Consider the following 17,034-nt stretch of genomic DNA (forward strand, 5'->3'; position numbering starts at 1 on the left):
ACAGACAGTGTTTTCAACCTCTGGAGGGAGGCCATGAGGATGGTGTTCCTGTGGCATCTCCTGCCAGTCTCATGGTTGCAGTGGGCTTATGGGCATTCCGGACAGGCATCCCTGCCCACCCCACTGCATCCTGGGCCTTTTTTCCAAGATGGGACCATTGTTGAGGTGTACAGCCTTCCCAGACAAGGGAGACTTTTCCTTCGGTCAAGGGCAGAGGCCCAGGTGTAATACCCAAGTCCTGTGCCGTGGGGGTTAGAATCCTCACTTTGCAAATAGGTAAAGGAAGGCATTGAACATGTTCTTTCTGCCACATCAAATGCCTCCCAACCAGGCCTACTGGCTAATGTTATTCTGATAAGGCCCCTAAGTAAGCACTCAGGGCTTCCTTAAGAAATAACTTGGGCAGTTTTGTGTTTCCTTTTTTTTTGCATTGAGATTCTCACTACATAAGTGATAATGTGTCAAGAGGTTTAAGATACAAAAAGTTAATTTACAACTAATTTTGTTCTGTGAAAGCGGACAGGGACCCAGGTGACTGTTCCTCAACCTTTGGCTGCCCTTTGGAACTACTGGGGGAGCTTTAGGAAATACTGGTACCTGGGTACTCTCCCCAGAGATTATGACTTAATTGGTCTGGGGCAAATCATGGGCATGGGGAATTTTTAAGGATTCCTGGAAATTTGAGAGCCACTCATCAAGTGCACTAGCTAATTAAAGCAGCACACCTTTCCCAGGGTCGGTTGCAGTAAATATTCTTGGTCTTCTTTGCACACAGTTGTATTGATTAAGTCCCTTGTCCTGTTTGATCCTCCTTATAACCTCCCCTACCCCTGATCATTACTTTGGATGTCATTCATGAATAGATAAAAAAGAATAACATTCCCTAAGGCGAGCCACATGCGGCTCTTTGGCCCTTTGAGTGTGGCTCTTCCACAAAATACCCCGGCCTGGGCGAGTCTATGTTGAAGAAGTGGCGTTAGAAGAAGTTTAAGTTTAAAAAATTTGGCTCTCAAAAGAAATTTCAATCGTTGTACTGTTGATATTTGGCTCTGTTGACTAATGAGTTTGCCGACCACTGCTCTAAGGACTCTCCCAACATGACTTCATTATTGAACCATAAAAATCCATTCGTGCCTTTTTCAGTCTGGTGGAGAAGTTTTTATAATCACAAGACACCTAAATACTGTGAGACTTTGGAAGTCAAGGAAGGAAAAAGAAAATACTGGAGGCAATAGGGAAAGTATATGAAGTACATGAATGCACTTCTTGGGGCTTGCACAGTTAGGAGAATCTGTGAGGCAGTTGTTGAAACTCCACTGAAAATGGTTTCAGAATGGGGAGGCAGAGATTTTGGGCTCACCCCCCCCCCCCAAACATTCCCTTTTCTGCATTGGAAGGTGTTCTGGGATTTGTTCTGCCTGAAGAATTAATGTCAAAAGTCCTGCTCCTGTAGAATTAGAGGGTAGTCCTCAACAGGGTTCCTATTATTCCAGGGATGGTCGTTTCCTGTGAGACCACTGGAGGGCGCCTTTTACTTGGGAACCATGATAACTGGCGTGATGATCCACAGCATCACCCGGCCATAGTCCCCCATGTCCAAGGCTACAGTGTGTGGAATGTCCTATGTGTGCAGCTTGCCATTCCCAGGTGAGATCCCAAACACCCACTGCCTCTAGGCTCATTCTTTCTTCCTTCTCTCATGGACTTTTTTCCTATCTGCATACAGTGAGCTTTCATGAAAAGCATCAGCTTTCTGCCAGGAGAGCACACCGTAGTCTTTCTGAAAACATCATGGGGTTGTTGAGCTTTAAACACATTTTTAAAGGGAAGCAGGTACTTACACCTCACTCAGCACAGCATGGTCCCTGGTGTTGGTGGAGAAGTGTTGCTCAAGAATCGCCACAGTGCCTGCAAGAGCCACATGTCCACAGCCACAGAACAAAGCCACCCCGGAGAAGCAGAGGATGGTGGCCACCAGAGAGGCGTAGGGGACTCCTCCCAGACACTTGATGCAGCATTCGAAGCAACCTGGACCCAAAGGAGAGAAAATGCATCTGTTATGGGCAAGATGCTCTGGTCTTCATGAACGCCACACATTAGCAAAGAAGGTTCTATTTTTCCATCTTCCTTCTCAGACTCTATGGTTAACAGTGCAACATCCCAAGGGCCAGTGGGGTAGTTGTCATGATCTCATATTCTGTGGGTGAAGACTCTAGGGCTCCAAGAGGGAATGTAGCTTAATTTGCTCAGGGTGAGTGGCAGAGCAGCTACTGATAAATAATTATGTAGTAAGTCACAATTCTAAGTTTCTCGACTGACCCGGGTTGGTGGGGGGACCTGCTTAAGTGATGATGTGGAACAATCACTCCCCTAACAGTCAAAAGAGAGGACAGCAGGGAAGCCACAGTTCTACAAAGAAAAGCCACCATCAAGTTCCCCTCAACCTCAACCTTCTGGGCTTCCAAGTACCTCCTCTATTTCTGTAGCAGCCAATGGCTTTGCCGAGCCCTTATGTCCTGGGAACCAGAAAAATCAAATACAGTAATCATACTGTTGCTGCATTAAAAAAAAATGAACGTGATCATTTTGGAAAGGTGATGGGTATTTTGGTCCCTAGAAGTACAGAGTCACCAAGGCACACTTGAGTGGATCCCCTCAAGTTTCATTCATTCATGTCAATATCAGAAATTACCTTAACTTTGTAATAAAAATGTCCCCCAGCCCAGCAGCACAAGCAGTTTATTCATAGTCCTCCTCCTCCCCGGCTTCCATCTGTCCCCTTCCTCGACACACATGTTCAGAATAAGAACCCAGAACTGGTGGATGACATTTAAGTACTTGAAGAAGGAAAAGGAACAGAAGAAAAAAAAAAAAGACAAAATGAGCATCCATGAAGTGAAATGAAGGAGAGAGAGCTACAATTCACTCTTCATCTTGAGAAGAATAAGTCTTCTATTCATTTTTAAAATAAACCTTTACTTGAGATGGTCATGGAGACCTCCCCAAGGGGCAAAGCCAGTTGCCATGTTCAGTTTGGAGACATTTATGTTTCGGTAGAGCAGTGCTGGCCTCAGGATAATGTCACTACCTCCCTGACCTCCTGTCCCTGTTTATATTATCCAGACCCTTAAGTAAATGGCTTGTCAGGGAAATCGAACTCTGAGTGCATTATGAGGTCTAACAGCAGTCAAGAGCAGTTCATTACTCCAAGGCAGCTCATGAAGCCAGCTACATTTCTTTTCCCCAAGTGGTCTTTACAGTAGACAGGAAGGGGATACCCAGCATAAAACACTGGAGACAGGCTTTTCCATTTTGATGAGCATCCCATTTTAAACTAGCATTTGCTTAACCCCACCACATTACCAGATTTCTCCAGCCTCGATGTGTTCTAGTACATAAAACAATAGACCTGTGTGTGTTGTATCATTCACAATCTCCCTACTCCTCGTCTCTATTATACAGTATAAGTAACAACATGCATGCCTGCTTCTCTTCCTAACAATGTGATATCTGGTCCATATTGCATAGAGATGTGTGGCCTGGAGGCTGTGCTGTCCAACATGGTAGCCACTAGCTCATGTGGCTATTTAAAATAAAATAATAAATTCATTTCCACAAGCCACATTTCATATGCTCAGTAGCCACATATGTTAGTAGCTGCCCTATTGGACAGAGCAGATAGAGAACATTCTATCATTGCAGAACACTGCTTTGGAAGATAGAGTTTCATCTGTCACATATTTGATTTTCTATAACATGACCTGGGTTCTAACTGAGTTTTACTTTGGGTTCCATTAATTCAATATTTTTGGAAGACCTACTGGGTGCTAAGCACTGTGCTTGGCACTGGGGAAACAACTATGAAATCAGATGTCTTTTTTTGCCTTCAAGGAGATCAGTCTAATAATGCTGAAGGCAGACATATAATGTTATTATAGTACAGCATGATAAGATACAGACTGCTGGAAAGCCAGTGGATGGTGGGTGGGAAAGGGGAGAGAGAAGGACAGGAAAGAATATAATTCATACTGGAGAGGGATTAGGAAAGGCTTTCTACAGAAAGACCTCGTATGCAGAATACAGTTGACATGGTGACATTGACATATAATCTGATAAAAGGCTTCTTCATTCCTGAATATTTTTGTTTTATATATGTATACTATATATTTAAATAAACCATATCCTTTCTCATCATTTGGAGTTAGGTTAGGTGTTATGGCATAGCACACTTGCTCTTTAACAATATAACTCATCCTTCGCAATCCAGCTGCCACTTCAAAGGTCTTTCATCCAAAGGGTTATAGCATTCTGCTTCTTTCAAAGGAAATATCACAGCTGCTCCCTGACTCAGAAAGACAATCTGGGTTAGAAGAACGATGCTGTTCAGTCCCAAATTCAACACTACATCAAGGTTAAAGTTTCCCTCCAATTTATATCTCTCAAGGACTCCATATACCCCATGCTGCGGGTCTGGTTTTATAACAGCGGGGAAAATCAGGGACTCAAGGATTTGGAGGATCACATAAATGAATCAGTCTCTCTGCAGATGGTTTCATTTGCAGCTATAGGAGCTCTTGCTCCTATAGAACAGAAGTCACCATATTGGTCATCATTCCACATCCACAGATAAAACTCTTATGGATCTTGCTGGCCAATGTGAGTAGAAGCTTGTGGAATGCAACATGGGAAAAATTTATAGGAAATAATACAGCTGGATCATAGCAGGTTCATCTGAAGACACAGCTCAGCCCTCACTCAAGAGAAACTCTTCCCATAACCTTGCTGTTATCATCACTTTGGGTATTGCAGTGTCTCAAAGGTCTTGTTTAATTGAAGCTGTCAGTTAAGCAGAGTAACAGATATGGGTGCAGATGACAGCATTAAAAAGGAGGGAGCAGCTGTCTATTCACTTGTTCCATTTCATTCAATTAGTGACCATTCAATGCTCACCAAGTGTCTTCAATGTCCCAAGCATTTTGCTGGGCACTGGGGACTCAATGGTAAACTAAGATAGTGTAGTCTACACTCTAATGGAGTTTATAGTCTACGGGGAAATCGACATTAACCATATGGTTTTAAATTCAGAAGTCCTAGGAGAGCAAACTGTGGGGACTCACTTAGGTTTCAGAGGGATGGCCATGGATGGCTTCCAGAGTTTAAATATGAAGGATGAATTTTAGTTACTTAGGCAACAGGAGAGCAGAATGGGTTAGGGAGGATGTTTCAGGAACAGAAGGGACAAAAACTCTATGGTGGAAAAGAACAGGGCGCTTTCCTGGGCATGAAAGAAGCCAGAACACAGAGTACATAGAGGGTGGGGCAAAGAAGATAGGAGGGATCTATTTCTGATAGATCACTTAGGGTCTTAGGCACCTTAAGGATTCTGGACTTATCCTCAGAATCATTTGAAGCCATTGAGCACTTGTAACCGCAGGGAACAGACTGGAGTTGCAAAAGATCACCGAGGCTGATGTGATGGGAACAAAGTGGAAGTGGAGATGAGTTGGAACCCAGTATAAAGGTTCACACAAAAGATGACAGGAGCTTGGACCAGGGCAAATGTGGTGGCAGTGGAGGAAATTAATGGGTCTGAGAGATTATTAAGATGTCAAATGGGCACAACTTGGTGTGGATTTGACCATGGGGTTGGGAATGGGTTGGTGAGCACCAAAGATGACTCCTAAATGTCTGGCATGTATAACCGGATGGATATTGTATTATTCTCCTAGCTAGGTTTGCCAGAAGAGAGCTAGGCTTTGAGGACAAAGATGTTGAGTTTCCTTTTAGGCATGTTGAGTTTGAAGTGACTGGAAGTCATCTTAAGGGAGGATTTCTCGTAGGCAATTGGATACGTAGGTCTATAGCTCAGAAGAACTAAGGATGGATGCCATCAGCTTCTACTGGACAGCAAAGAAAACTTTCAGACATCAACAAAACATATGACTGGACCATTTATCAGTTGAAAGTGCTTTACTAGTAGACCCTTTGTTTTTTCAAAGTGTGGTCCTTGGACCAGCAGTATCAGCTTCAGCAGGGAGCTTGGGAGAAATGCAGAATCTCAGGCCTCACTCCAGACCAGCTGAATCAGAACCTTCATTTTAACAAGCCTCTGCCTCAGGAGACTTGTGTGCCCAAGAAAGTTTGAGAAGCCCATTTATAGTCAACAGTCCCATTTTCCCAGTCTCAGGAGTGGTGTCCTGAGCACGTTTGAAGTGACTGTGTTGTGTTCAACCATGTTTGGTGTTTTCCCCTTAAGAGGTGGCCCACTAAACTTGGCCAGAACTCTAGCAAATCAAACGACAAGTTCCAAGGGCTTCAATGAAGAAAACAAAATGTTTCAAGTTGTTCAGCTGTCTTGGAAAGAGTGCAACTAGAGTGCTTTTTCTGAGCCAAATAAGTCCTCTTAACCTCAGAATTTCTGACAAAGATGCTTTAGAGCCACACCATAGATGAGGTCTGAGAAAACAGATTTATTCCCTCACCCTACCCTGCCATGAGTCTGAGAGTGCCCATACAGACAAAGGAACTGGATCTGTGATTCAGGCTGTCCCCACTGTGAGAAGTCACAGGCAAGACTGGTGTTTTGAAATGTGGAGGTGGTGCCAAGCATCAGCAGAGCACCACACTGTTCAAGTTCATGCTAGCTAAGGAAGGTCAATGCTTTTCTTGGATACTCCATAAATCCACACTCAAGTTTTCCCAAGCTTCAAACCAGCAAGGACAACATTGGTTAACGTGAACCAGAAAAGGCAAGGAAAGCATTTTTTTTCATGACTATGATCTACTCAAGTAAAAATATTATATCTACTCAAATAAAAATTAATACCAGGCCTTCAAGCACATTTTGCTACTAATTCTCAATGCTTCTCACCAAAGCCCCAGAATCTGTTAGGTTAATAATGCTGTAAGGCTTCACTTAGCCGGTTTTGGTGGCTAAAGAGAATTTTGAATTTTCGGCTTTGATTTACACAAAAAGTCCAGTGTGCGTTAGCCTAAGAGTTTAAATATAAACCACATAGTAGGGAGAAAGAAATCCACATCAATGCCTCTAACTCTCAATGGCCAGTTTGTCTCCAGTATCTCTAGAACCTTTTGTGCAGAACAACAGAATAAAACACGTTTTGTCCTCGGGCTTGCGGATGGCCGTTGCCATGGCTGTGGGTTCATGACAGCCCAGTGATTTGCCCCGAGTTGCCTGCAATCCTGGCTGCAGATTTAGTGCTGGCTCAGAAGGAGGGCCAGCGGGAACAGGGCTCACATTCTTCCCCAGGGAATGAATGTCACACTCACACACACACCATGCTCTAAGCACAGCCTTCCTTGCTACTTTACTGATTCCTAATGAGCCACAACATTAAAAAGAAAAGGAGAAGTAGCCAAGGTTTGCAACTTTCAAACAAACAGCATCAGGAAAATGGAAGCAGTGAGAATCCTACTTAATAGAAGCAAAAGTGAATGTCAGCAGCGGTTCTCAACAGGGCGTGACTGTGCCCCCAGGGGACATTCTATAATGTCTGGAGATATTTTGGGTCCCCACATTTGGGGGAGAGGGGTGCTACTCGTTCCAGTGACTAAAGGCCTGGGATGCTGCCAAACTTACAATGCACAGGACAGCTCCCCAAGTATCTGATCCCAAATGTCACTAGTGCTGAGTTGGGGAAATCCCTGAGACGGCATGAACAAAAATCTATGAGTTTAGATCCGTGGTTTTCAACTGGGGACGATTTTGGCTCCCCAGGACATTGGGCAGTGTGTAGGAAGACATTTTCGGTCATCACAACTATGAGGGCACTGCTGGTATCTAGCGGGTAGAGGCCAGGGATGCTGCTAAACATCCTACAGTGCATAGGACAATCCCTTCCCCCCAACAAAGAATGATGGGATGCAAAATGTTAGTAGTGCCACAGGTGAGAAACCCTGCTCTAGGGTTATAATGCACAATCTTGATCTGAGACACCCACAATTTTTTTAAGGAAGAGCTTAAGTCCTGGCTAGTGTGGCTCAGTTGGCTGGCACATCCTCTCATGCACCAAAAGGTTGCGGGTTTGATCCCAATTGGGACTCGTGTGGGAGGCAACTGATTGATGTTTTTCACTCACATCATTGTTTCTCTCCCCCCCTCCCTCCTTTCTTCCCGTCATAAAAAAATCAATGAATGTCTTCAGGTGAGGATAAAAAAATAATAATGACAAAAATTTTTAAAAAGAGCTTAATAAACTTTACTGGCTTAAAAAATATCATAGAGCAGAGGCTTTCAAGTTTTGCTACATAGTACAATTATCTGGAGACCATTTGAAAGGCCTGATGCCCACACTTCACCCCAGACCAAATAAATCAGAATTTCAGGGGGTGGGACTCAGCAATGAGATGTTTTGTGATTTTAAAAACAAAGCTTCCCATGTGATTTTTAATGAGCACCCAGGTTGGAGAACAAGTATTACAGAGCCATTCAATTTTGGAGAATTTGCATCTGCCATAGGGAAAGTACCAGATTCCCAATACTTACAAGGATTCTTGATAAAACTGGTGGTAATAATAACAAATGTGACTTTTTTGATATAATGAAAGATCTACACAGCTCAAAGAACCAATGTTTTTCAAATGACCAATGTGTGATATGAAATCATTCTTGAAAACAGAGCTAAGGTAGTGCAACAAATTTTAACAGAACACAGTATAAAAAGTGGAGATTTGCAAAAATGTAAAACAGTACTTACTATTCTTCTCACTGAAGTTTTATTTAGTTTTAGAAAACAGTTACCTTTCCTAAATATTATTTAACATGTAATGGATTTATTATTGGTTTATTATTATAATAAGTTCATTATTTCACAGTTAATTTTTCATTTATAATTTCTAATACAGAAAATATTTATAGATATTATCCACATGAACAAAAGTTTTTGGGGTCTTCAAATTACTTTTAAGTGTGTAAAGGGACCTGTTTTTTAATAATATAAAGGGAATTGCTTTTCAGCAGATCCTTTTAAAAAGCTTGTCCTAAAAGCTATTAATTAAAATCTTAAAATAGATTTACTTCTAACATTTGCAATATGTCATGAGCAGTAGATGATAAGCAATTACATTAAAGTAAAGGTATATTCACATGGTGAGAATGAACAAATTCAAGAAACAGACACTTCCTGGCCTCTTCCTTTGCCTTTGTGGAAACTGGCTTTGGCTTTCCTAAACACTGTGTGTGTCTTAGCCTAGTGAAGTGGGGGAGCAAAGAATCAGGGAAACCAATGGTGAGTAGGAGAAGCTAGCTCTAAGTTCAGGTATCACAGATTTTAAGAAAGATCTGTAGGGTATTCAAGAAATATGAGAACTGTCATGAAGCTTTGGTAGCACTCAACCTCCTTGATCATCTGGGAGACAGCATCTATGTTTTTCTGGATTCCACTGCATTCAATGAGTGTCAAAGTGGTGCTATATGCCAGGCACTGTTTTGCTCTCCCAGCATCGACACTGGAGTGGGATGAAGGACAGAAACACAAAAGAAATCATTAAAGCAGAATAAAGAGAGAGATGACTCAGGGACATGGGGAGTTAGGTAGGGACAGATTTCCTGGGTCTAGTATGAGAGCTAAGGAAAGGGTGTATGGTGGCAGCAGTGTGGACAGGCCTTGAAGAACAGAAGGATCCCATGGTTAGGACAGATGGAAAAGTATAGGTGAAGGAGAGCAGGGCCGACCTAGTGACGGATGCATGGCGGGGGGGGGGGGGAGTTCAGGGTATGTCCAAGTTTATAAAGGATGCCAGGGGAGTGTCAGAGTAGGAACCAGAAAGGCAGGTGGGGCTTTCCTGTGGCAGGGGCCTCCAAGCCAGCTTGCACCCTTGCGGGCTTCATTTTGTCAGCAGTGAGGAGAGAGAGAAGGTTTGTGAGCAGGAGAGTTGACATGATCCAAGGTATGCTTTTAAGAGGTTAATCTGGGACTGGGGTGTAGGCTGGATTAGAGTGGGTGCAAACGAAACTCTACCACTGTAGGTGGTAGCAGAATGGGTCTTTTTGAGTTTTTTTTCCAAAGCATACAGGGCGTGTTCAATGGAGGCAGGAAGGATGAAAATCAGACAAAACTCGGAGCTACTAAGCACTCAACGTCACACAACATTTTATGGGAATGGTTTGGCAAGAAGCAGTGAGAGAATTTATGTGAACAAGTCTTCATGAGGGTCATTCCAGAAAACATAAACTAATCCAGAGAGACAGAAAGCAAATCAGTGGTTGCTTGGGGAGGGTAGGTGAGAGGAGGGCTTACAGAGGGAATCGGGGAAACTCTGGGATTCATGAACACGTCACCATCTTGCTTGGGCACATACATATGTCAAAATTTATCAACTAGGCCATTTTAAATATATGCAGTGTCAATCATACTTCAAAAAAGTTAGAAGAAAAGCTACTTTTTAAGTTTGGCTTTTACAAAAGGCACTAGTAATTTTAAAAAGCTGTGAATCCCTTTTGGGAACTAAGGATTGGCTGCAGAAGGTAGGATCCACATTAACCTGGGTGGGATGGGGTGACATGGATATGGATTCTGCAGCACCCCACTCAGTGACAGGTAAGAGAAGGGACTACTGTCACTGAGGAGAGAAGACAGTGCTCTATGGCACAAAGGATGCATTTCCAGGCACCCTTCTGAGACATCCCCAATGATCCCGCTTCCTGACATTCACACCTTGATGTCATTCCTCGAGTGTGGGCTGGACCTAGTGACTTGCTTCTAGCATTCTCTTTCTTGTTGGCATACTCTCTTACCCACTCACCTGATCTCTCTGATGAAGCCAGTTGCCATGTCATGAGGGAGCTGTGGGAAAGCTCACATGGCAAAGTATCAAGGGAGGTCTTGGGCCAGGAGCTAATGAGGAACTGAGACCTCAGTACAACAGACTGTGAGGAAATGAGCCCTGCCAACAACCGCAGGAGTGAGCTGGGAAGTGGATGAGTCCCTGGTTGGGCTTTCAGATGAGACCCAGAGACATATAAGCTGAGCCCAGATTCCAACCTACAGAAACTGAGATAATATATGTTGTTGTTACTAGTCACCAAGTTTAAGATTAATTTGTTAAATGACAATGGATTACTAAGACACTGGTGTTTGCCTACAGCTCTACAATACAATAGTCTTGCATTCTTTTTAGACACACAAAGATGCAATGATCATATAAAAACATCAAGAGGAGTTTCCTTCAGATCCAATAGCATCAACCCCAGCTGGCATGGCTCAGTGGTTGAGCATCCACCTATGAACTAGGAGGTCATGGTTCAATTGTCAATCAGGGCACATGCCTGGGTTTCGGGCTTGATCCCCAGTAGGGGGCGTGCAGGAGGCAGCTGATCAATGATTCTCTCTCATCATTGATGTTTTTCGCTCTCTCTCTCTTCCTCTCTGAAATAAATAAAAATATATTTTAAAAAATCCAACAGCACCATCTGCTAAGGATGTGGTGATTTGGCTTTGGACATCTTGATAGTAACTATGTATACAAGTTGCCTGTGAATTTCAAGTTTCTGTTCTTCAGAAAAGTATTTTGAACTGAACCAAGGTTATGATCCTCTATGTGGTGGCCAGACTTTAGTGTGCATCTGAATCTCCCGGGGAACTTATTAAAAAGCAATTCCTGGGGCCCACCTCAAAGATGGTGGGTGGGGCCTGGGAATCTGAATGTTTAACCAGCATCCTTGGGTGATTCTGATTCAGAGCATTAGAAGCCCATATTTTGAAAAATCACTTAACGAAATGACCCCCAATATTACAGTTAATAAAATAGAAATCACCTATTACATATCACAGAAAATAAAACTTGATAAAATACACTGAATTGAGCAATAGATGAAAACAGCTCCATTACATCCATTAAAGGCACGTCATAGGATTATATTAAAGAATATGATGAGGGACATTTAAGAATTTCTCCCAAGCTCCCACGCACTACTTTCTCCTCACCCTCTCTTTGCCACAAGGAAACAAACCATTCTCACTTTCACTGCTCTTCCCCACTCTCCTTCACCAAGATTTTAAACAAAGGAATAAGACAGTGGTCGGCAAACCACGGCTCGCGAGCCACATGCAGCTCTTTGGCCCCCTGAATGTGGCTCTTCCACAAAATACCACGTGCGGGCGCGCACGTACAGTGCGATTGAAACTTCGTGGCCCATGCGCAGAAGTCGGTTTTTGGCCTGGGCGAGTCTATTTTGAAGAAGTGTTGTTAGAACACTCAAGGGGCCAAAGAGCCGCATGTGGCTCGCGAGCCGCAGTTTGCCGACCACTGGAATAAGAGGAGGCATGCTTTCAGACAAGTAGACAAGAGAATCAAAGGTCACTATCTTTCAAACTAACCAGGACAGTGCATTAATGACGGCAATTCTTATGCATGCCTCTCCACAAGCAGAGAGGGAAAGCAGAATGAATACCTTAAGCAATTCTGTCTTTTCCAACGCTAAAGAGAGGTCTAGATCTTGAGGGTAAATTCACTTCAATTCCTTTCTGTCTTCTCTCTTCTTGCTCTGGACCTTCATCTAAATTAGTGCGTCTCAAACTGTAATGTTGATAGGAACCATCTGGAAACCCTGTTAAAATGCAGATTCTGATTCTGCAGGATTGGGGCAGGGCCTGAGACTCTGCCTTTGTAATAAGATTCCAGGTGATGCCAATTCTGCTGGTCCAAAGACCACACTTGGAACAGAGGATCTAAATTCTCTGATGCTATACTCTGAAGCCTGTGTAACACAATCTACAGTAGCTTGAAGTATTCCCCACAGGTATGCATTAACTATTCCTTTTTATTTTTATTTTTTTACCAATGCTACCATCTCAGATGGCCATCTCAGGCCTGGGCCCCTAAGGCAGCATCACACAGCATTGCCTATGTGGCCATCCAACCTTTGATTCCCCGTAGGCCTAGAGAAGATGTATTACCTGGGTAAAGAAGTTAAAAAAATGAAAAAATAAGAAAAAAGCAACAGATGGTGAAGGATTAATTATCCAAATCCTAAAAATATAATTCTACTGGGAAGTTACACCAAAAAAACAACACACACACATGAAAAGATCAAGGCAAAGGAAACCGGAGCTACTGGACTTTTCCAATGGGGAATAAGGAAGTTGGGGGGTTGGGGGTAGGTGGTCTTGACTGTAATAACTGCACAGGTGGGAGAGGCATTTTCCTTTGGCAAAGATCTTCTGGTCAGCTTGTATCAAAACCTCTTCTTCCCCTCCCCCACTAGAAAGAAACTGAGAACTCTGAAAAAAAAAAAAGACACAAGAGCCATATGGAATTCTCTCTATTTTTTCTCTCACACCATCTGGTTTGGAATCTAAGTACAGAATGGCAACTGCATTGATTTAGAAGCCAACAAAATCTCCAAGCAACTGGGAAGGCAAAGACATGGCTGGATTCAGTCCCCTCACTCCGGAGCCTGCACTGTATTCTTTTTAAATTTTTGTTGTTGTTAATCCTCCTCACCCAAGGATATTTTTCCATTGATTTTAAGGGAGAGTGGAAGAGAGAGGGAAAGACAGAGAGAAACATTGATGTGAGAGAGACACATTGATTGGTTGCCTCCTGTACAAGCCCCATCCAGGGCACGGGTCGGGGAGGAGCCTGCAACCAAGGTACATGCCCTGGACTGGAATCAAACTCTTTGGTCTGCAGGCCGACGCTCTATCCACTGAGCCAAACCGGCTAGGGCTGCACTGTATTCTTTATACTCTCTCTCCTACATGCAAGGTCTCTGAGGCTGGCTTCAGACACAAATGATCCTGATTTCAGTCACTGCACAGAAAAAGTTAAAACTACATGTGGGTAGAGATCGTTTCAGGATCTCAGAAGATGATTCTATAAATCAAGTTCAGTGGTTTTATTTCTCCCCTTCAGACAAGAACCTGCTTGCTCATGTAATTCTCACATGAAATATCACCACCAACCCGATACTGAGTTCTACAGTTTCTCAGCATACCATTCCAGAAGTCTAAAATCTCTAAAACCAAGGATTATTTATTTCTTTATTGGTATAGTTCATCTGGCAACAAAACCTGTTCTGATCTAAACTTATTTGAAGGCAAAACCCAATGTGACTGGACCAGAGGCTGTTTATGGCTTCCTTTATGCGACGTAGGCTCTTTACAAAGATTAATGTGTTCGATTAGTGGGAGCACCCAGACCTCGCTGGTGATGTCATGCAGCATGCGGTGTATGTGCCGTGTTACTTTTCAAAAACCCAAAACTCTTCTGAATTCTAGATTAAGTCTGGCCCCAAAGGTTTCAGAAAAGAAATCGAAGCTTTGTGTTTTTCTCCTCAGTGGCCACTGCTGCTTAGAATGACCGTGTTCTGGTGTTTGGTTTTAACACCAGAACATGGTCATTTCCAAATACATTGGGAAGCATGTATTTTTCCAAAGTTCTTACAGGAAACTGTTCAACCAGTGGACAAAACTTGTCAAGAGCAATTGCTAGAGGGCTTTCCTCTAATAAGATATTGATGTTTACTCTTTACCACACAATCCAAGGAAGATTTTTTCTATTTTTATTTTTCTTGATTTCCAACTAGCCTGGTGTCTTCCAACACATTCTTAAAATGAAGAACCTTCTGATAACTTAGAAACCTTCTGTTATGTTAACTAATACCCTTCTCTCTCACTCTATGCTATTGAACTGTGCACATTTAATGGTGCTTTGGGAGGTGGGGTGGTTAAAACAGCTTTAATGAAATATAGCTTACATATAAAATTAACCTGTTTTAAATGTACAATTCAATGGTTTTGAGTAAATTTACAGTTATGTAACCATCACCACAATCTAATTTTAAAGCATTTCCATCACTCTAAAAAGTATCCCTTGTACCCCTTAGTAGTCACTCCCCATCACACTTCCCTCAGCCTGTGGCAAACACTTTGTCTCTATGGATTTGTCAATTCTAGAAATGTCATATAAATGGAATCACACAATATTTGGTTTCTTAAGACTGACGTCTTTTACTCAGCAAAATGATTTTTGAGATTCATCCATGTTGCAGCATGTGTCAGTAATTCATTCCTTTTAATTGCTGAAGAGTATTCTTTAATTGCATGGACATATCATGTCTAATGGTAATTTTTAAAAAAATGAAGATCCAAGAACACTCCATTTTTTAAAGGATCTATGAGAACAAATGTGTGATATCCCCTCTTGCTCACCTTTTCTAACCAGCACTGCTCAGGTACACACAGAGCTGGCGTCTAACAGCCCCATGTCAAATGAAGGAATCCATAATCCCAAATGTAGAGCTACTAGTAAATCGCAAGTCAGATTTCATGTTAATTAACCTGAAGCTACAATTTAGGTTTTAAAATAAAAATAAAAAGTTTTATTAAAATAATTGCAGGTGTTGTGACTTTGTAATTCAATAGGTGTGTTACATAGTATCTCAGGTATTTCTGAGGTATTCCTGAAAAAGTAAGAAACTAGGAAAAATGATTCTGTGGGTTTATGCAAAATTATAGCAAAGCTTCAAACCTATTGTGTTTATTTGACCCACCATCATCCCTTTCTAGTCACATTTTAAGTAACTTGAAATCACTGAATTTTAGCTAACTGAGCTGAGTATTAAGATGCGAGTAGACTTTGGGAATGTGGTGGGTGGATGTTCATATTACTCAGCATTCTCCCCCTTTTCAATCCCCTACACATTTCACATTTCATCCAGGCCTGGTGCCTAGCGGTTCTGAGGGACCAGTGTTCCTCATGAGCAAGGAAACCAGAAACTGGACCTACCTGATGGGATCTGGTACAGTTATCCCATCACCATTCCATGAGCTTTGACTTTCCCTTCTCAAAGGCAATGGCTAACGTTAAATCAAAGTGGTACACAACAGTGGGGCCAGGAATAAATTTGTGGATACTCACAGTACTCTGGGAGTCAAGGCTCCTTGAGTGTCTTGGCCTAGTTTTTGGTCCTAAGGTGGACATGGGTGACACCTCCCTCCCCCAATTATCAGTTCAGACATTGGAAATTTTGTGGTTAGCCCTAAGGTGTAGCTCATTGTATACTACCCACTTTGAGAAGAAGAGGTGAGTGTGAGGAAAGGGGGAGGAGGGAGAAGAAAGAGGCGAAAGATGGAGTGGAATGGAGAGAAGAAGAGAAAAAGAAAGATGATCAAAAATTTTAAAGGGTCAATTCCACCCATGCCCCTGTGAACAAATGAATGCATCAAGCAAAACATAAAATATCACCAATTTGAAAGAACCATTACAAATAATATTAACGATAACAGTTGACTTGCTATTAGAATTCACCCCAAGGCTGTATTTACCTGGACTGCTCAAGGGGCTAGCCCTGTCCCCCAGGGTTGGCACGGGACGGTACTGGTGGTTCTTTGAGCCTGGGTACATCCAGTGGTACCTGCCAATTTCCATTTCAGCTCTGCTGTTCACTGCCAATTTCAGGTGGCAAAGAGTCAGTGTCTCTATCTCCAGCAAAGATTCTATATCAGCATTTTTAGTAATTCTTTTACCATATAGTTCAAGGAAAGGAGGAGTTTAAAAATATGCGATTGGAATGCAATCTTTCAATACCATCTTATCAACTCAGCATGATAAATCGAGAATGTTGGAATCGGCTCCTCTGTTTTTTAATTTAAGTTTACAAAAATCACCAAAATTGTCTTTTCTTTCCTTATTTAATCCATTTCCCCCACCGTACCCCTTAGAATACTCATTTTGGGCAGACACTATTTATAGTAAAAATCTGGCTTCTCACAATAATATTTTTCTCTCTGTTTATTTCTCTTCCAGGCCCACAGACTATCATAATTATTGCAGCTGTACAAGCAGAGGTGACTACAGGCTCACTTTCCATAATGGTACCCAGTCCCAGCCTTGAAAATCTGGCAAAGAACCCCATGCTCTGCTGAATCTTGGATGAAACTCCCGTCCTCCTACTGACATCTGCAACATTCTCTGTCACCTCATCTTAAACTCGGTACTTCAGAGCCTAGAATGTTCTGGATCAAACCCTGATTCAATGATCTCCCAGTGTTTTATAGACCAAGGGCTGCT

General features: G+C 42.4%; 1 protein-coding gene across 6 annotated transcripts in view; it reads right to left on the reverse strand.

Annotated features, from left to right (window-relative positions):
- Nucleotides 1–17,034, reverse strand: part of GPM6B (glycoprotein M6B) — a 142,995-nt gene that overhangs the window by 12,011 nt on the left and 113,950 nt on the right. For 3 of the 6 annotated variants that reach the window (XM_079764722.1, XM_079764719.1, XM_079764718.1), the window contains exons 2-3: nucleotides 16,290–16,409; nucleotides 1,842–2,028 (exon numbers count right to left, since the gene is read on the reverse strand). In XM_079764722.1, coding sequence (XP_079620848.1) covers nucleotides 1,842–2,028; nucleotides 16,290–16,409 — 307 coding nt within the window. The remainder of the gene's footprint in view (nucleotides 1–1,841; nucleotides 2,029–16,289; nucleotides 16,410–17,034) is intronic. The other 3 variants (XM_079764723.1, XM_079764721.1, XM_079764720.1) reach the window with 1 other exon arrangement.

This window comes from Cnephaeus nilssonii (genome assembly GCF_951640355.1).
Source record: "Cnephaeus nilssonii genome assembly, chromosome: X".
In the NCBI taxonomy this organism is placed as follows: domain Eukaryota; kingdom Metazoa; phylum Chordata; class Mammalia; order Chiroptera; family Vespertilionidae; genus Cnephaeus; species Cnephaeus nilssonii.